We start from the raw sequence: 22,378 nt of genomic DNA on the forward strand, positions 1-22,378 counted from the left end.
AGAGTCGGACACGACTGAGGGACTTCACTTTGACTTTTCCCTTTCATGCATTGGAGAAGGAAATGGCAACCCACTCCAGTGTTCTTGCCTGGAGAATCCCAGGGACGGGGGAGCCTGGTGGGCTGCTGTCTATGGGGTCACACAGAGTCGGACACGACTGAAGCGACTTAGCAGCAGCAGCAGCAGCAGCAATGAGTGATGTTTAGCACCTTTAGGTGTATTTTTTGGCCGTTTGTATGTCTTTATAAATACTTTGGAAAAATGTCTGTTTAGGTCTTTGGCCCATTTTTTGATTGGGTTGTTTGTTTTTCTGGTATTGAGCTGTATGAGCTGCTTGCATACTTTGGACATTTGCTGAGTGACATATGGAGCTCAACCCAGTGCTGTGTGAAAACCCAGAGAGAGGGGTGGGGTGAGGAGGGAGATGCGAGGGGTGTTCAAGAGGGAGGGGACATACATATCCTTGTGGCTGATTCAAGTTGAGGTATGGCAGAAACCAGTAAAACATTATAAAGCAATTATCTTACAATTTAAAAAAAATTTTTTTAAGGTATAACAAAGAAAAAACAATATACCATCCTTCATACTTTTGATTTATTTTATGTTCCCTAAATGGTCAAAATTTTTACTTTGCCAGGGGTTGGAAGTAAGAGTATGGACTGACTACAAAGGAGAACACAGGGCTATTTTGGAAGTTGAGGGAATAGTTCTATATCTTGATTGTGGTGATTATATGATGATGTGCATTTGTCAAAAATCATTCAACTACACAGCAAAAGGAAAATAAATTACAGTGTGTGAATTATACCTCAATAAAAAATTCAATAACTCATTGTAAAGAACAGACTTTTGGACTCTGTGGGAGAAGGCAAGGGTGGGATGATTTGAGAGAATAACATTGAAACATGTATATTATCATATGTGAAACAGATCGCCAGTCCAGGTTTGATGCATGAGACAGGATGCTCAGGGCTGGTGCACTGGGATGACCTTGAGGGATTGGATGGGGAGGGAGGTGGGAGGGAGGTTCAGGATGGGGAACACATGTACACCCAGAGCTGATTCATGTCAATGTACGGCAAAAACCACCACTATATTTTAAAGTAATTAGCTTCTAATTAAAATAAATTTAAAAAATTCAATAACTAACATAATATTGTTCCAAAGAGAAAAACAAGGTCAGCTTCATGATGAATACAAAGATACAAGAGATAGCTGGAACAAAATTTAGTGGTCTGGTTTACAACAAAGTAGCTTGATGTAATACTGAGGGAAGTGAGAAATGTGTGTCTTAGAAATATTCTACTACTTCCAGAGAGCTACTTTCATTAACAGAATGAGGAAAATAGAACTTGGTGCTATCAGTTCAGTTCAGTTCAGTCGCTCAGGCGTGTCCGACTCTTTGTGACCCCATGAATCGCAGCACACCAGGCCTCCCTGTCCATCATCAACTCCCAAAGTTCACTCAAACTCACGTCCATCAAGTCGATGATGCCATCCAGCCATCTCATCCTCTGTCATCCCCTTCTCCTCCTGCTCCCAATCCTTCTCAGCATCAGAGTCTTTTCCAATGAGTCAACTCTTCGCATGAGGTGGCCAAAGTACTGGACTTTCAGCTTTAGCATCATTCCTTCCAAAGAACACCCAGGGCTGATCTCCTTTAGAATGGACTGGTTGGATCTCCTTGCAGTCCAAGGGACTCTCAAGAATTTTCTCCAACACCACAGTTCAAAGGCATCAATTCTTCGGCACTCAGCTTTCTTCACAGTCCAACTCTCACATCCATACATCACCACTGGAAAAACCATAGCCTTGACTAGACATACCTTTGTCGGCAAAGTAACGTCTCTGCTTTTCAATATGCTATCTAGGTTGGTCATAATTTTTCTTCCAAGGAGCAAGTGTCTTTTAATTTCATGGCTGCAGTCACCATCTGCAGTGATTTTGGAGCCCAAAAAAATAAAGTCTGACACTGTTTCCACTGTTTCCCCATCTATTTCCCAAGAAGTGATGGGACCGGATACTGCGTTAAATATAAGGATTTCTTACTATGTTTACAAAGCACTTTCAGAACATCTTCTCATGTAATTCTCACTAAAAACCTCTAAAATGTATAGATCAGAGCATTGGAGGACAAAGAGGGTACAGTTTGGCCATAATGGCAAAACAAACAAATAATTGTGCAGGGCATCAGAAACTTCTGTTGAAAAGGCTACTCAGCACTCTAGATTTTGCAATTCATAGGAACTATGTATTCTGTAAACCTATCTTTGATTAGAATTATCTACTTGCAAGTCTATGAGCCATTTGAGGGGAAAAACATAACTTTATTTTAATTTCTAGGATGCAACATAATGGTTGCTAATAAATCTTTTTAGAACATCAATTATTCCACGCCAGGAAATTATTTTTTAGAAGTGAGTTTTTATTGCTGGTTGATATAACTAAGCTGATAGCAAGAGAGTAGTGGTATATTTAGGATATGAGAGCATAGCCCTGGAGTCAATTCTGCCTGAAGGATGGGAATACTCCAGACCGTATGACATTTCAGGGTCACTGTAATCCCTTAGTTTTCATAAATATTTAAAGAAAGAGAAGAAAGATACAGAGGGGGAAAAAACCCTAAAATCAAGAACTTACAAGCATCCAAAATCTGTAACAAAGCGACTGCTATACATTCGTGGTTTTTATGTCCACAAATCACTTAGTTATATTAAAAATTCCTTAGTAAGACTTAATTATTTCATTCTGTCAAATGAAACTATTTGTCAAGGTTGGGAAACAACCAAATTATTTAGTTTCCCTCTCCTTTTGAACTCCTGGAATCAACATCAGTCAAAGCACTCACATGGTCCAATTCCCCAGATAGTTTTCTTCCCCCTATTTTCTTACCTCATAGTCATGTCCAACTATTGTTTTTCTCCTTCAATAAAAGCATCTCTGACTAGATTAACAGCGCAGAGTGAAAAGGAAAGGTCGAGGTCCTTCCCTTGGTCTTCAAGTTATGAAAGCAGTACTGGGAACATTTATGAATGTTACACATTAATCCACTGAAATGGTCATTTAGTTTCTTTTCCAAACACAGGATTTCATCACATCTAATAATAAAGCAACAAGCCATTTTCTGTATATTTTAAACCATGGACTTGTAATTATATGAAAAGCTTCTATATGAATTCTCTGTGATGATGTAAGCTGGTACTGCAGCATAAATGGGTTTTTTTGAAGCTCAATACATACCTACAAGGATCTGTTTACACTGGGCTAATCATGTCGAAATAGCATCTATTTGAGAGTAAAGTCAAAGTTTCTTTTATAAACCTCTATAGATAGATAAATAATCTAGGAGGCTTTTTATAGTTATAAAATTAAGACTGCTTTTCAATGCCTGCTAAAGTTTTTGGACATACTATCCATCTAATGGGCAAAATGTAATCCTAAATTGGTGATTAAAGACTCTGCATAAAAACAAGCTGTCATGTGGATAGAGAGAAATTAAACCTGACAACAGTAATGCTGACTTTCCTAAATGAAAGCCCAGTTCAAGTTTCTACTCATCCATTTTTCAAAACTTAAAAAAAGGCATTTTCCAACCACTCATAGATGAGATGCCAACATTTGCATTTCAGTTGAACCTGATGAAGTCAGTTGATTTTTCAGCTTTAGGCTTGCTCAGAACTCCTGTCAGAAAATGTCTGCCCATCTAAAAAACATAGCAATGTTACAACACAGGAGGAAGGAATGAAGCATGCCTGGCTGTAGTATTTCTCTACTGTAGCTGGTTCTCTACTGCATTCACACCCCACCACTGGAAACCCAAGAGAACATCTGGAAGGACCACCATTGGGTCCATATAAAGACACTTCCAAGGGAGTAATTGGATGGAGGGCAATGCGTAGAGAACTAGGAATCAAGGTCAGGAAATGGGATTTCTTCATCCTGGCAAATCCAAACCAATACCTAAAAAATAAGATGACCTTCCTTTTTTGTTGGTTTGTTTGCCATGTTTTTCATTGTAAGTTTCCTACTTTGGGCAAAAATAAAATTAGGAAAACCTTGTCTCCTTGGTGATAAAAAACAACACTGAAAATCACTGGCCCAAGTTTAGGTTAAGGACAGGATTTTTTGTCAGACAACCTATGCTGGCATCCCAGCTCTGTCCACTACTAATCTGGTCATCTTGATCAACTTAGTTACAAAAGAACTAAGAAGAAAATAAACTTTCTTCATAGTAAAAAAAAAAAAGTGTATTATAGTTTGAGGAGATGATACACATAAGAATGCTGGCATGGTGTCCCAGCTCATGGAAGAGCCTATACAGAGAAGAGAGCTGGCACTACTTAAAGGAACCTATCCCTAAAGATCCTTTGGGAACTTTCTGGAGAGATGCAAGTTGTGTAAAAGATTGGGAGGAAAAGACACACTAGGAGAAACAGGTGTAGCAAAAAAGCAAAAATTGGTACATGGTCCTTATGTAATTATTCGCAAAATTTTCATCTTACAAGTAAGGCATGGATAGAATTCACCTTATTAAAATAAACTAATATGAAAAAATAAAAAAATAAAAACAATAAAATAAAATGAACTAATATGATGTGTGACTTCAAAATATGTAAACTTTTGGGATTGTAAATGTCTACGTAATTGCTCAAAATTTAGACATGTTTTTAGGGACACTTTATAAGAAGAAACATATGCACACACACAAAACCATGCTATGTGTGTATGTGACTACAGGCACGAAAGAATATTCTCCTCTAGCCTGTTCTGGATGGATTACTGGGGACAAGAAATGAGTATGAATCATGAGGAGTTAAGGAGAAAATGTAACATCTATGCTAGAAAATTATGGCAAGAAAAGGAATACAATAGACACTACTCAAATAAAGGGTCAAATTCTCTTCCAAACCTGATGAACGCTCCCCATTAGCTCTGTACCAGCATTTGAGCTTAATTATATTCATGCCTTGCTTGTCAGACATAATATCTACCTGTTTTAATTAGGGCAATGCAGGACATCTGCTCAGCCTCCCCTTTACTGCTCTTGTCTTAGATATATTTTTATTATGATAAAATAGCACTCATGTCAAAATGCCTAAGTATCATAGTAACAAATATATAATAAATACTTATATCTAGAGTGAACCTTGACATGTATAAGATATCATCTCATGATTTGTGTGGGCTTTTTTTTTAAGTGTTGGCTGATATCCAGTCATAGGAATGCATAAGATATTTATCACAGAGCATTTTACAAAGAAAGAAAGAGAGAGGGAGTAAGGGAGGGAGAGAAAGAGAGAGCAAGGGAAAGACAGAGTGCAAGAGACAGAGAGACAGAGACAGAGAGAAGGGAGAGGAAAATATATAAACAGTACACAATAATCCTGAGAGAAACTAAACAAGTCTGAAACTTGTTTCCTCAAAGAAAACAATTTCCTTCCTCATGTCCTCTATCCTAATACTTAATATATTGTATTGCTATTTACTGGAATATTTCAGTCCCCTGCTGCCCATATGTTAAGTTCCATGAGGATGCTGAATGCTGTTTTCTGACTGCCTAAAATAGTGTCTGGTACTAATCAAGTAAGAATTCAGTAATGATTTGCTAAGTGGATACTTACATAGATTCGTGTTGTGCTTAGTTACTCAGTCATGTCAGGCTCTTTGCGACCCCATGGACTGTAGCCCACCAGGCTCCTCTGTCTGTGGGGATTCTCCAGGCAAGAATACTGGAGTGGGTTGCCATTCACTCCTAGAGGCCATTGTCCCAACCCAGGGATAGAACCCAGGTCTCCCACATTTCAGGAGGACTCTTTACCATCTGAGCCACTAGGGAAGTCCATGAATACTGGAGTGGGTAGCCTATTTCTTCTCTAGGGGATCTTCCCTAGGATCTTCCCCAGGATCTTCCCGACCCAGGAATCAAACCAGGGTCTCCTGCATTTCAGGCGGATTCTTTACCAGCTGAGCCACCAGGGAAGCCCCTTGCATAGATAATACCATTCAAATAAGTATTGAAATAAGAAATAATTTTCTTAAAATTTCTTCTCATACAGATTTGACAAGATGAATATGAAAAACGTAGGTATTAGAAAAGATATAAAATTTTAGTTAAAATAGAAACAATTAGGCAGCAATCAGTGCTATTAATACTATAACTAAGAAATAATTCAAAGAACAATGTTGTCATTTGGAAGGGGGACAGAGATCTATGTCAAATTTTCTCACAATAAAGATGCTTGAATATACTTTGGAAAATTTCTGTGTATCATTCAGAGAGTGATGTGACTTGACATTTGCCCTACTATTAATCAGGCAGTGGTCACAGTACTCCTTCAAAAATCATAAAAATGTCCAAGCAACTGTGGTATTTTGTTTTCATCAGTCATAGTTTTTACCAGAAAATCTGTGGCAATATTTAAACTTGAAAAGGGTTCAGAAGAAAACTACCAGTATTCTCCTATATTTTTGTTTGCTATTTTGTATTTACAAGGAAAATTTTATTTTAGAAAACCACTTTTTTCCAATAAAAAAAATTAAAAGATACTGGCAAAAGTAACAGTCTTCTTTGATCCTCATATTAAAAGCCTTTTAACATTTTTTTAAACATGAAGGTACTATATATTAGCGATAAAATTGTTCAGAAGCATTTCTGAATTTTTCAAATGTTTTAAAAAAAAAAAAACCCAAGATAACAAATGTTGTAAGCCATGATTTTCTTATGGTTAAGCTTCTTAAAATGCTTTCAGTGAAAACAAAATATACAAACTTATAAGCAAAGATAAAACAATCTGACATTTTCCACTCATTTTGTTTTTAGCTTGTCCAATTTTTTTCTGGTAGATAAAGCAATACAAATACTATACAAACCCATTCTAGGGATATTTCTGCTAAGCTAGTAAGCACTTAAAACATACTTACATGAGCTTTAGCATCTTATGACACACAAATTTCCCATGTAAATGTCATTTAAGTAGTAGGTAGCAGGTAGGCAAATTGTTTAGTATGCTTAATAACATTTACATTGTATGGTTATAACAAATATGACTGACTGCTTTCATAAATGCATTCAGATAACAGCAAGATATGAGAAAGTCTTTAAAATTTAGTAAGTTGATCACTGTACAAACTGCTCTGAAAAAGTATACTGTTGCTTCTAATTCTTCTAAAGATTATTAGCAATTCAAATCAGTAATTAAAATTTTCATACCAGGAAGGCTAATCATATTTAATATGATGTAAATTTAGAGATAAATCTGCTTATTTTTTCTTTCTTCTCACTCCATTTTTCCTCAAAGTTTCTAAATTCCTCAAAAAAGAACCATAAAGCAAATTGGAGGGAATAAAAGGAAAAGACATATAAAATATGTCATCTATACACTTATATCTGCATATGTGCCTATATTTCCTGTTGTAATAAATATCACAAGAGAGTAAGGACTATGTGTTTATGATGCCAACTATTTGGCTGTTTGATGAGTCACTAAAGATTTGTCCATGATAACAGAAGGGAGAAAAGATATAAACTAAAGTTTCTGTGGTTATTTCTCATTAATGGTTATTCTATATGATATCCATACATATATTATTATGCAGAAACCTGTTTTCTTTTGGCATCTAAGTTTGCCTTCTCCTGACATGAAATAAATGTTTTCATTACTTCATGGAAAAGGTGAACAGTAGCTATTCACTCATTAGTGGTTCTATTATTGTGAATACCATAGAATGGGATGGAGTTCAATATTTATTTAAGAAAATTCTTCTCTATTCCCTTAGACAATTGAGGACAGGTGAAATATTTTCAAAATCTGGAGAATACCCAGTGTGCATATGCCATCTTGATTCTTGATTAAACATATGGAATACATACAAGGAGAAAAACCAAGGAGAGACCTGCTTGAGTAATCTAAACACCCAAGTTGAGAGAGGTTAATATATAAAGATCAGCTTTGTACTTTGAAGTTTTCTGGGCTTCATTTTGCCTAATTAAGACAAGATTTAATAATCAAACCACTGTACAAGCATGTAGTATAGGTTTGTTTCTAATTTTGGAAGGAATTCTTAACAGAGTCCAAAGAATCAGCTCCACATGGAAGAAGGTCTCTGATAAGATTTGCTTTTCTCATTTCTGAAATGCAAATGCCTGCTTTCCATCTTAGTTTCTTTCATGTGACTGAGCTTAGCATCTGCCTGTCAGAATCTCGAGTGTGATACTAAAATACAATAATTCTGTCCAATATTAACATACCACTTGAGTTTGAAGCAGTGGGAACTCTAGATCATAAAAAAATGCATTCCAAAATATTCTTAAAGGTATTCATAGAAATCATCTGTAGATGGTGATTTCAAAGGGATCAATTTACCTCATATACCTGTAAGAGAATACACCTCCATATAGTTCTAGGAAATAGAACCGAGTAGCAGAAAGTGTATTCACAATCAGATGCTACTTTTCTTCCCACAGATAGAGAAGCCTGGCAGGCTACAGTCTGTGAGGTTGCAAAAGAATCGGACATGACTTAGCAATTAAATAACAACTACTACTTTTCTAAATGAATCTAATTCCAGATCAAAATATTGTGAGGTGAACAGTAAGAATTCCCAGCCTTTCCTTTCATACTGGATAATGTTCTAAGAATACCTGGTAATTTTAAGCTGTGCTAATATACCACAAAAGAAACAAATCAACATAACTCTACCATAATACAGTAAATGTACAGAATGACATTGAGGACAAGGAGTAATATGCCATTATACAAGGAGAAAAATCAGTTCCCCTCTGACAAGACTTGTTTTAAGATAATTTGATAAATTTAGAGAAATACTGAAGCAGTAAGATAGGCATTAACCTGATGATATACTAATAGAAAGAGTCTGAAATATAGTGAAATACAATCTGCAGTGCAGCAAATGATGATTGGAGAGGCAGCTGGCACTCCCAGCCACCCCCACCCCAATATACACACATACATGTCATTTGTGAACACTGCAAAGGGTTGGGCTGGGGGAATTTGTTTTCAGTATCGTGCTCTTCAGTCTATGCTACCTTCATGTATCTGCCTTGTTAAGATGGAGGCCAAAGATGAGAAAACATCTCTAATCCCACCTGCAATAAGGTGAGCACATGATAAAGATCCCCTTCTCTTACGATCAGAAAGATGATTAGACCTTGGCCCATGAGGTTTTGTTTCATTTATGCTCAGTCGCTTCAGTTGTGTCCGACTTTGTGCAACCCCAGGGACTATAGCCCACCAGGTTCCTCTGTCCATGGGATTCTCCAGGCAAGAATACTGGAGTGGGTTGTCATCTTATCCTCCAGGGGATCTTCCTGACCCAGGGATCAAACTCCCATCTCTTATGTCTCCTGCAATGGCAAGTGGGTTCTTTACCACTAGTACCACCTGGGAAGCCCTGTTTTGCTTATATCAGAATATGACAGCACACTTACATACTAAACCAATTTTTAGCTATCCAATGATCAGTAAACAGGACACTGTTTCTCAATATAATGCCTCTAGCAGATATTTGTAAGTAATATAGAAACAAAGGAGAAAGGATAGAATTTTGATATTCAGGACCTTTCATTTTCCAGGAATGAAAGGATTCTCCTTTGTAAGGCTACCATGGCAGAAAGCAGTGGCTAAACACTGTGCAGACCAGTTTTGCTTACAGATTCATTGAAAATGCTCTCCTGGCCTGTGTGACACATTATATTAGAATGACTGTCTGTGGCTGCCTCAGCAGGAGAGCTCCGGAGGATGTGCTGTGACTCAGGCCTCTGCTGTCCATTTCTGACACAGACAGACTACCACAAACTGCCGAGAAACTGCTTCAGCACTGATTGGACTAAAATTTGGACATATTAAAAAACAAATGTAACATGTTTACATACAAGTTGCAGAGAAACACCTAACTGGCTAACCTTTCCACAGCTGCCAACACCTGTGCAAACCTCAACTCTGCCTCAAACCTTTACTGCAGTAACAAAACACGGGGCTCTGCACACGCACTTCTGTATGTGCTGCTGCATTCAGATATGTACTCAGTCAGAAAAGACTTTCCAATCTAGGACCTCGATTTTGCTACAAATGTCCTATGAATGCAGTGATGGAGAAGACAGTGGTATTGTGATGGTGTCCTTGAGCCCTGACAGCAGGGCCAGGAGGGCAGTCTCCAGGTCATTGTGATGGACACCAACATTCTCTCTTGTATGCCCATATCAGTGACGAGAACCCCAGATTCCACACTGGTGGCTGTGGTGTGTTGACATCGCTTGGGAACTTACCTTGTTCATGTGGATCTGCTGCTGGTATTGCTTCTGCTTCTCCAAGAACTGCTGGTGCTGCTGCTGAATGACCAGCTGAGCCAAGGTGCTCTGAGGCAAAGGTGCAGACTGGGTTCGATTCAGGGGTCTGTGTCGGGGTAATTTGTGGGTACCTCTAATGCCGGGTGAAATTCTCTCTTTTGTTGCCAAGGGAGACTGAGGATGTAAGGGAACTCCACCTGGAAAGAAAAAAAAAAAATATATATATATAGGTACTTACAGAGACACATACACAATTTAAGAAAAGACAAGAAACTACAGAAGATAGCTATGGGATAAGTTTTATGAAAAGCAGTATACTATTGGCCATATATCAGAAGAAGGCTAGGTTGGGTGTGTTAGTCACTCAGTCTTGTCCAACTCTGTGACCCCACGGAACGTAGCCCGCCAGCCTCCACTGTCCATGGGATTATCCAGACAAGAATACTAGAGTGGGTTGCCATGCCCTTCTCCAGGGGATCTTCCAGACCCAGGGATCGAACCTGGGTTTCCTGCATGGCGGGCAGGCTCTTTACCATCTGAGCCACTAGGGATACCCAGATTGGGTAGGGTGGAGGCAAAAATGCCAGTGCATTGGGCAGATACGCATCTGATCAATGACTCACCTACAGTCCACTCTGGTATATCTGAAGGTTAAAGAAGGTGAGTTTTTTTCCAGAGATCTAGGGGAATAAATATGGGTAATAGTCTTTTCCACAGTACTAGGTATCAGGGAAACCTCTGCACGACAATGTGAATTTTTACTAGGTCTTGAGGCAAAGAGACATTATGTTGGCTTGCTGATAAAAACAAAAGCCCTAACATAACCTACAAATGATGCCATTATAAATTACCAGCCACAAGAAGTTTTTGCTGTCGCATTTGTTCTTTCAATAATAGATGCTGTAGGAGAGCTTGGTGGCTGCTGTTGGGCTTTCCCTCCAAAGTAACGTGGGGATGGCTTGAAGACGCCGGGATGCTGCCCCCGTATTGCCCAGGCAGAGGAACACCTTGCCTGAGTGTCTGGGTCTCACACTTCTGTTTTTCCTTGAGTGAATTTGAAGCCTGTGTCAAGAAATAATAAAGATGTTAATCCGCTTTCATCCATATGGGTCGTTAGGTCTGTAAATCATTAGACTGGTTTCTCATTCCATAATTTCCCCTGCCACCAAAAAGCCTTATCTTACTCAATGGCTGAGTAGGGAAAATGGACAACAGTATGTCTTTTGAACTAAGTGAATGAACATAGGAGAAAAAAAAACAAAGCTGGAGCACTGGAGACAGTTTAGTATTGCGTATCATTGTACTGAAGCCCAAATAAAACTTTTCCTAAAAGGTTAAAAATTATTTTAGGCTTAATAACTGGGAAGTTTATTTCTAAAATATTTTAACATATTGTTTAAGTAAAAGGTATATTAGAAAAGTAAAATTTATTCAGATTGCTAAACTCATGACTACACAATAGTGATTAAAAGCTGGAAATAAAATGGTCTGTAATTCGGGAGTTTCAAGCAGGAGAAACAATGCACTCTTTATATGTCCTCTAATACATTCACAGAGCTGTGGGTGTCCAATATTTAATTTTTAAAATAAAATTCTTGAGATAAGTCAATGAAAGATTATATAAAATATGAAGAAATTTTATTTAAATGTGTATTTTATATTAATTTATAACAGAGTCTCAAATCTCTAAATATTGAAAATGACACTCAGATACTTTTGTTTAATAAAATAAACTACAAGTGAAATTAGATATCACCTAAAATTGCTATTAAGAACTTGAAATATATGATAACATAGTAATAAGGCAATAATAATTATATCATCAATAGTAATAATGAATTCTCCTAGTCAAAGAACTTAATGAATGGTGGTCATTTTGGTATTACAACAGCAGAGGTCTAATACCTTAAAATTATGTGGCATGTTTCTTTTCAAAACTCATGTTTCATCTTTCAAAATTGCTGCGTGCCAGGGAAGCAAAGCAATTTTCAGTGATGGGGAAATTGAAGGACGAAGAGGTAAATGGTTTGTCTTAGTCACACAACAAGTCGATGCAATGTTTAATCTAGAAGTGATTCCTTCTCCTGGCTTCTTCTCCTTAAAGTTTCCCACTACTCAGTGGGGAAATAGAATATTAGAGATCCCTTTGCCAAAGCAATGCCAAGCTTGAAAAATTAATTATGATAGCCTCATACACACCAAAATGGAAGCAAAGAAAAATGAAACTTCAATCCAAACCACACTGGTTCATGCATCCAATGGTACCAAATGGTATTATCATTGAAACATTTAATAGTCTGGCTTTTAGTACTTGGTCTTTTGGGTAAAAATTCTCCCTGACCACATTAAAAGTAGTGTGTTTGTGTTAGCTGGTAGGAATGACTTAGAACATACGAAAAAAAGTAGAAAACTACATGTCGTAAGTTTTTGTGTTAGTATTTGCTCATCACCAGAAGAAACAGAAAAAATAGGAACAGAAGAATATAACTTTTTTTGAAAATAATTTTTATAAATGAAGATTTGAAAATATCATCCATAAATGTTTGTTTTATTTAATCCCCAATTTCTTTTTCCTTTTCACTAGTCAATTGTTTACAAATGCTTCATGTAGAATTTCAAGGGCATAGCTGAATTCAGTGTGTTTTTTAAGTCTGTCTTCTTTAATCCCCAGATATAAAACAACATCCAAACTTTGCTTTTTCCTCACTGGTATAAGATTACTGTATCACCTAAGATAACATTCTACTTTATTACAAAGATCAAATATAATAAATTATCGCTTAGATAGATTTGTAATATGTATTGAACATAATCATAAAATTTTTCATTTAAAAATGTCGCCATAAGCATGAGTATGCATAAACTAGCATACCATAGGATAGGGTTCATATTCTGCAAACAGTCACAAAACGGTCAACTCTTTAATAATTTCCCATGTGGGCATATTGTAAAAGATATTAATTTGATAAGATGGACTCAGTGGAAGACTTGCCAGACTCTTGAAGCCATTTAAAAATTGGTAAAATTGGTGCCAAGGGTTGGAACAGATTTCTCTTTAAACTGAATGTATCATATGACCTCTGCCTAATTTAATAACCTCTCACAGATAAATTATTCAAGTTTAAAAATCTTTTACTATGACTAACATTATATTATTTTAGAGAATATGTGTGAAATATAATTATTGCTGTCTTCTGCTAGCTGGACAATTACCTCCAAAAAATCCTACTTCAGTTGTTGAGACTTTTAAAGTAATTGATTCACTCTGAATTTCCAAGGAGGAGTTTAATATTGTTCTCACAGAGGTTTCCCAGATTTATATTCTTCAGTACCACAGAGTCAGGGACCTAAATTCTTAAAATAAAGTCATTCACAAAATAAACCCTTTAAACATGCTGCTGTGCTTCAGACACTGCCCTCACAGCGCTGGCCTGAGCTGAGGTCCAGGTCTGCTACTTGCTGGGCTTGTGATCCTGGACTTTTATGCATTCCAAGTCTCGGCTGCTGCTTCTGTTAAAACGTGGTCTGTAATCTGTTTCATGGGATGGTTGTGTGGAGCTAGCAAAACAATATACCTGAAGACTGCTTTCTTTTTTAAAAACTACAAAGCATTATACAAATATTAGTTATTATTTTTATATATTATTAGGGGAGTCAATATGAATCTTTAATGTGAGGTCAAACTGAGTATCTTTCAACAACTCGGTAAATAGCGAAGGAGAAGTAGACTACCGAGTTTCCCTGAAGTCTAAATATACAAGTAAAGAATGAGAGGTCCCCTAGGAAAACAGTCCTCGGGCTGGTTTAGGCCAATGCAGGGAAATGACTTACATTGAGCTGGGTTGACACTGCTGGAAGACCCAGGGTGATGTTGGGCAAAGACGGAGATGTATAAAGACTGAGTAGGTTCATGGAATCTTCGTGAATTAGAATGCGTTGCTGTGAAACCATTTTCTATTAAAAAAAAAAAAAGTGAAAGGGGAGTCCCACAATATTATATCATAAAGTTTATTGTAATGTTCACATTTCAGAAAATAGGTTTTATATTATAATCTGTCAAAATATTAAAGTATTTTAATGAAGAATTCACGAGTATTTTATGACTTCTGTATCCAAAAAAGTTAAATGCAATAATTAAATTAAAATTTTCTTTAGCAGATATAATTGTAATATCTGAAGAAGACTTTCTATTTCATTTTGAAAAAATTAATTTTTAAATTTCTACTTTTATGGAATATAATCAGTGTGTTTGTCATCAATTGGTAATACACAACAATTAAATTGAGTAATCTTTATGAGTATAAATAGATTTTTGTGTTACTGAGTGATGAATATGTATGTAATGCCATTATAATCATTATTCTCATATGGATTTAATATCATTTTACTGATGGGAAAACACACAGAAGAAAATCTTAGATTAAATATTGCCTTATAGGACTTCTATACTAACTAATCATATCATTGTTTAAAATTTGTGCATAGACAACTCTGTGTGCTGTTTTTTAAGTCATTCATATTCAGAAACTAAAGTAAATGTGAAAATGTTATGAGTTCCCTGGGCCTCACTAGTCTTCATTTACACTGGAATACCTTGAACATTTTGGCATCATGGTCCTTTTTACAACAAATAACCTTTTTTTTTTAAATCCAATACCAAGAGTCATGTTTTCCCACATGTGGCCTAATATGGTTGCTTGAATTACATTTTCTGTTTAACTCTTGCTTCCCTCCCAGAACTCTTATACAATAAGAGTTACAAAGGTCTTATTCGACTAAGGAACTCTGGCCTGATATGGTCCCCAAGGGAACAACATCCTTGAAAAAGAATACTCCATGTAACAGTATGACACAGTGACTGCTTTCTTCCCAAACAAAAAGCATATGGGACTCCAATAAGAGACCACCTCCAAGAGGGATATTGCACACACGGGCTTTGACTAAAGTAAATATAATAACTTGTCAAGTATGTTTGGGGGAGCTGTAGATTTTCCCCTGGACAAACCTGGGATATCAATTAACTGGGGAAAATATCATGTGCTAATACAATGCAACCTCAGAATGTCACTGAAGAGTGATGCACCACCAAAACACAGGATGTTATTCCAAAACATCACCTCAATCATACGTTTGTTTGGAGATGAGTCGTAGTCTTAACATAATAAGAGCAGAAGGCTAAAGGTGGACTCTTCTCATTGCAACTTGGAATTCCAAACTAACTCAGAGTTTGTTTTTTCTTAAAAGAACAAGTCAGATATTTGCTCATGAAAAGCAAGAAATGCAATGAAACTTTTAACATTACATTGAGTTTATATGCAAGCCTTTACAAAATTAAAGTTGTTGAAAACCCATGAAGATTGTTGGAAAAGATTTTATCATTACAATGTATGATATTGCCAATTTTATTTAAGGAGATACCAACAATGGTTGTATATTTGCTCTAATTTAAAAAGCCAAGATTCATAAGACTGATTTTGCTTATACTATATGCTTTTACTATGAATTTAAAGTATAGAATATATACCTGAATGCAAATTAAAAAGTATATGAGGAAGCAAAAACACTTTAACCAGCTTATTGGCAGCAAGCAGTCATTTATAATAAAAGGGTATTTCATCTGCTTATCTGTATTCATGGAAGATAAATAAATGTGGGAAAACAATTACTTTAAATCATGTACAATACTCATTCAACGTTCTATCTGTGTCCCACAGCAAGAGACTTGACATGCACTATGGGAATGACCAAAAGTTACCACAACCTCACAAAACAGGTTATCTTTATTTCCCAGACAGAATTTGTGTGACATCTTCCCACGTCATCATAGGAAGCAAATCTATACTGAAGTGAGAAAAAAGTTTCTTCTCACGTGTAATAACTGCAGTAGCATATTGGCTGCTCACAGGAGCTTTTGACTAAAGTGAAGGGACTAGAGAACGTTCATACTGTGAGATTTCAGACCCCTGTGGTTTCACGCTGTTTCCTAGGACAGCACCTACCATGTTTCAAGGCCTATGCCAGGGAGTTCTAGGGCATCAACCATAGTCCTCACATGCACTCTCCAGCACACCTTATATTCTCATTATGGATGAATGAACTGAGGGATTGCCCTAATTCTGGTTCCCAGTGGGATCAGCAATAAAACTTTTAAAGCGATCAAGGCTGGATGATTTGTTGTCAGGTACTGCTCCAGAAGCTATGCACTGCTCTGGAGCCATTACTGCAGGACAAGGGAACCACAAAAATGTATGGAGAAGGAGGAAACTTGAGAGAAAAAGAGGAGGCACAGTTAGTCTTGGGGCTTATGGTAAAGAATAAAAGTGTCCAACTGGGAGCCAGTGAGCCTCATGTGAGAAGAAAGCAGAAGCCCTGGTGACTTGATAGACATAAGGATTTCCAAGTCATGGAGACAATTCCTGAGGAATAAGTAAGGTCCGAAGTCCCTAAGTTCTCTAGGTAGAGTTGACTCTTCCCACAGAGATTAACTGGTATATATCACATCATGGAACTTTAGAGACTTGGACATAATTTGTTTCCTTCAATTTACTGACAAGAAACAAGCACAGCATGTACATAAACTTCCAATGGATAAAATCACAAATGACTCAACAGAACTGAAATAATGTTTTTCTCAAATTATCTTCTTTAATAACTTTCCTTGATTTGACTTTTTGATAGAAGCAGGCTATCTGTTTCAGGTTAATATTTCTTAACAGGAAACTGGAGCTGTACTGTACAATGCTAAAAGAGCACAGACACACTTGAAAGTCAGAGAAATAGATGGTGAGAGGGGCCATTTCACTGAGTCATTGAAGGATCCTGACCAGCATTCTTGCAAGGCTGGAAGGTTACCCCACCTTAGCACTGTGGTGAACTTACAAGTATTTCCGGGCAAGGCCAGGGCTTTTCCAGGAAGTAGTTTTGAAACTGATCCAGCCCTTCAAACAGGGCTATGCTAATATACCAACACTTCACATCTTAGAACACAGGGAAGATGGTTTTAATCTAAAAAATTTTCAGAGTCAGAAACTATTGCTGTGGTCAGATAAAATGGAAATATTTAATGTACAATGGCTATCACCTAACATGCACAAAAAAATGAATTACAATTAAGTTAGATTAACAGGGTGGTATTGGAGAAGAAAATGGCAACCCACTCCAGTATTCTTGCCTGGAGAATCCTATGGACAGAGGGGCCCAGCGGGCTACAGTCCATGGGGTCGCAAAGAGTCGGACACGACTGAGCAACACACACAATACAACAACAGGGTGGTACAGGGTGGGAAGGGTACAAAGAAGCCCTAGACCACACAAGTGCAAAGGAAAGTGGAGAACTGGCTCTAATGGCCTGTGCTGCTGCTGCTGCTAAGTCGCTTCAGTCATGTCCGACTCTGTGCGACCCCACAGACGGCAGCCCACCAGGCTCCCCCGTCCCTGGGAAAAGTACTGGAGTGGGGTGCCATTGCCTTCTCCACCAATGGCACAGAGCAGGTTGTCAATTTTAAACTAGGCTCTGATGGACAACCAGCATTTCACCAGAAAGAGCATGATATTGGAAAGAGGTGTATGACTGAATCGAGTGTTGGGGCAGGGGAGGCCTATCCATATTTTAATAATGACCTTCAAGTTTTAATTACTTTTCTCACCATCATGGCAACTGGAACAATATCTTATGGATAATACTGAAATAAAATTAATATTTTATTAATATAAAATACCCATATACTGAAAAATCACATGTATCTCACTAGATCTATTTATTTAGCCATTGAAATCAAGAAGACATTAGTTTCAATCAAAAGATTCAACTTCTCTTATGAAATGGACACTGGCAAAAATTAGAAAAATAGACAATGTTAAATGTTCAAGGGATCTAAGAAAGCAAAAACCATCACACATTCCTGGTGAGACTGTGGACAGGCATAGCTATTCTGGAGAACATTTCAGCACTGTACACTATGACCCAGAGGTTCTTCTGCTCTTCAAGAAATTATCATTTAGTTACAAGGTGATGCGTATACATACACACAGGAGCATTTTTTGGTGGTGTGAGAACTGGAGGTCACTGGGGCATCCATTTGGAGAATAGGTAGGTAAAATGGAGGGGTGCTCGCCATGGATTACTACAGTGATTAAAAGCAAATTATTAGGTATATGTATCCATTATATGACTGGGTATAACAAGACATGCTTAGTCATAAAAATAAGAAATGAAAAGAGACTGATGGCACCAAACCATTTATACCCATTAAAATTCATGAGCTCAAAACAAAAGATACATGTTTCATGTAATAAGCCATACAAACAAACAAGAAAACAGGAGAAAATGACTTCCTATAGGGGCAAGGAAAATGGAAGTAGGGATAGGAGGTAAGGAGGGAGGGAGGGAGGGAGGGAGGAAGTAGAAAGGAAGGGTGGGAAAGAGGGAGGGAAGGGACTACCTTTCTTACTCTTAAGACAAAGAAGTCAACAGATGACCCTTGACAGAACACTAATTATGTCATCACCTACTTTTTAAGAAGCTCATAGAAAAAGTGGATGCAAAAATTTTAAGTTGCTGCATGTTCAAAATTATATACAATTAGCATAAGCATTAGAAAAGGAATATAAATATAAGGCTTTGGTGAGCAGCAGTCTGGACTGGTGTACAACAGTGTGGTCGAAGTATCCTACACTCAAGCGCCACTGCTCCATGGCTTTTGACTCAGGGCAGCTCCTAAGATGTGAGCAGCTGACTAGATCTACCAGGTAATGTCTGTTCTCTTAGAGTGGCATCTGGGCAGACACGCTTGTAAGCCTCAAACTGTTTTGTCTTTAATAAAAGGTTCCAAATCCCTAAATCTAGTCTATCTAAATAAAAAGAAGAACCACATTAAAAAACAAACAAGTAAACGATGAAAAATTTTTCAAGTTCTTAATCATTTAATGTTTGCCTATGGCTTTCATGGTATTTTTCAGGATGGTATTTATTTCCTCTTCTCGTTTCAGACAGCTGATAGAAAATTAAAATCACCATGTGATAAATAAATTTTTTTAGGCAGTAAAAATCTCTAAGTTTTCATTTTTACTGGACACTCAAGGGAATAGCAACCCACTCCAGTATTCTTGCCCAAAGAATCCCATGGAGAGAGGAGCCTGGTGGGTTACAGTCCATAGGGTGTCAAAGAATTGGAGGTAACTAAGCAACTAACACTCACTTTCACTTGGTTTTCAAGAATGTATTACTATAAAATGGTTTGGAGACAAAAAAATTATTTGACAGGGGCTTCCTCTGTATTTAAAAGTCACTGATGTTTTGTTAAAAGTCTTGGTTTACAATATTGACTCATGTTATTCCTCGTAAATGAGTCTTTTGTCATAGCAACCTCTTTTCCCTTGGGGGATTGGATGAGGAGTGTCTTATTTGCAGTCATCTAAAACCGAAGCTCTACACCCACTCAGAAGGGAGCATAACATTTACAGCAAATGTCACAACAACTATTATGAAACAATCGGCAGATGAGTCATGTGAGATTGAGGCAAAACAAGTGACAGTTCAAATGATTTTAGAGTACTTAACCTTGTTATTAGAATCCATTTTTAAAATCGTTTGTATCTGCTGGAAAAAATTATTTTAAAAATCGCAGAGCAGAGCCAGCCACTAATGTTCAACTAGAAATAAACCAGCTGCTTGGCTACTGTTAAAATAGCTATCAAATAAATCTACCGAGCCTAAAATAATGGTGCTGATATTCATGGAAACACATTTGAACCCACAGGCCTACAGTATTAACAATAAAGTAACTAGATAGGTAAAGACGTCTCTGACTGGAGTTGGAAATAAAAACTCCTGAGGTTTCAGCACCCCAACCAAGTTTACAAATGGGGAAACCAAGTAGCTCCAGCGATGCCGGCTTTAGGACAGGGCATGTGTAAGAAACTAGAGAAATAGAACAGAAGTGGCCAGAGCATATGGAAGTTCATTCTCATATGAGATTTGCTGGCTTGCAGACAAACGTTCTAATGAGTTTTCCCTACCAGGAGTCAGTATTAATAACAACAAAAAAATGAACTTGTTCCACAATTTACCACCTGCCTTCCAAATACTGATTCTCTACAACAAAGCTGCTGGGGTAGGTATTATTAATACTATATTTATTAGATGAATAATCTAAGATTCAGGACAAGTTTAGCGACTTAACCAATGGCAACCAAGTAGTTGGTTTTGCAGCCACGTTACTTGGTAGCCCTCTGAATGCAAGACTGGAATATCTGAATTCACGGTGCTGTTTCTTCAGCCTGGACTTAAAAGTAAATTCTCCTCTTGCTTCTGTCTTAACCTTTATCTAAATTACACAGAACAGATGAATTATAAGAGGGAAAATTTTCTTTTCACCTAAGCCTCAAGAACAGTCTGAAATACAGTTTTATTTTCCTATTTCCTAAACAGCAAAAAGGAAGTAGAATCCCATTCATCTACATGGGATCTGAAAGAATTGTGTGACATGTTTTTCTAATTTCAGGTCACAGAATAGAGAGTTGATTCAAACGTACACTGTTATACTATTTTAAAAATGAAAACTCACCTGCTTTGCAAAACTTTGTTACTTAAGCAAAGATGGTAGAATAAGCCTATTTTATAAATGGTAAAGTATGCAACTAATACAATTTTTGAAAGTGTAATGATGTAAATTTTTCATACCCCCAAATATTTCTTTTGATATGAAGTTATATGTTATTATTAATCTTAGAGGGTGTCTATAAATATCACACAATTCAAAATGATCATTAATCAAAAACTGGTTGAAAAACATTTTTTTCCACTTTAGTTTAGGTGGAAGGATTTGGTGATACAAAGCTAGGATATTAATTTGCTGACAGTTTCAGTCTGAATTCTGCTGTCTCCTCACCTCCCCAGTATGAATTATGCTACAGACCTCTGTAAATGCAATGCAGCAGAAAAGCACATGTTAGTCATCAGGGCTGGATTTTTTGTTCTGGGCCATGGAGAGGCTACCCATCAGTGCATAAAGGTCTGCCCACCTGGCCTTTTGGATCATAGTTCAGGCACACAATTAATTCATTATGAAGTAAGTCACTGCTTGCTTTTGAACTAGTCTTCCCAGCTTTGGAGGTGAATGTCCTGTCACTGACCTGAAGAAATACCTCCACTCTTTCAAACTCCATTAAATCACATTTCCTTCTGTTTTTCGTTTTTTTTTTTTAACTGGTGGTGGCAGAAGGAAAGAATATGTTCAACAATTAGCTGAAAAGCTAACTGTTGGGCATCTAAACAGATATTTGTGTTTAGGTATCAGTAAAGGTTTTAGAAGTATACAACAGATTAAAATAATACAAGCAAATTCCTTTAATTTACAGTCTTCATTGTACATACTTTTGAAATTTAATTATAGGGTCACACAATGTGAGCTACTTAACAGGTTTTAAAAATCTTGAAGTAAAGAGAAAATCTCATCATTTCCATTTATTTCAAGTCTTATGAATATGTATTTCTTTGTTATACTAAGTACTGCATGCATATATTTGTATTTTTAATGAAGGTATATATGTATCTTCATTTTTTGTAGCAAACCATGTCCCCTCCACTGTCTTTCTCCTTCCTGAGAGGTAACCATCATGCTAAATTTTGTGTTCATTACACCCTTGATTTTTTACATTCTTTTGATTTTTTGAAAAATATACTGTTACCTACATATGTTTTCCTGAACAAAACATTGAACTGCTGTTTCTAATCTTCACAAAATACCATCAAGCTATAAGTGGTCTTCTGTACCTTTTAATAATGAATTCTGAAAAATCATAAATGCTGTTGAATGAATGTAGTTTAGTGTGTTTTCATTTCCTAAGAACATAGAATTCATCCATAAACATTTTAGAATCCAGATCCTTTAGTGTTTGTGCTACCGAATCACATTCTTTAAGCTGAGAGGAAATGGAAATCTAAAGTTTTTTAGAAATATTTATGACCAACTTGTACTTTCTCTGAAAATTCATTAAAGGGTTGCAGAAAACTAACTGATGTTGAGATATAATTTATAATTGCACTAACAGAAATACAACACCTATAACCAA

The 22,378-nt window shown here is 36.9% G+C and overlaps 1 protein-coding gene across 1 annotated transcript in view; it reads right to left on the reverse strand.

Moving 5' to 3' along the window:
• HDAC9 (histone deacetylase 9) overlaps positions 1 to 22,378 on the reverse strand; it is an 810,729-nt gene that overhangs the window by 391,225 nt on the left and 397,126 nt on the right. The window contains exons 9-11 of the mRNA XM_070369757.1: positions 14,138 to 14,260; positions 11,158 to 11,368; positions 10,286 to 10,503 (exon numbers count right to left, since the gene is read on the reverse strand). Coding sequence (XP_070225858.1) covers positions 10,286 to 10,503; positions 11,158 to 11,368; positions 14,138 to 14,260 — 552 coding nt within the window. The remainder of the gene's footprint in view (positions 1 to 10,285; positions 10,504 to 11,157; positions 11,369 to 14,137; positions 14,261 to 22,378) is intronic.

The sequence above is a fragment of the Bos mutus genome, chromosome 4, assembly GCF_027580195.1.
Source record: "Bos mutus isolate GX-2022 chromosome 4, NWIPB_WYAK_1.1, whole genome shotgun sequence".
NCBI lineage: Eukaryota > Metazoa > Chordata > Mammalia > Artiodactyla > Bovidae > Bos > Bos mutus.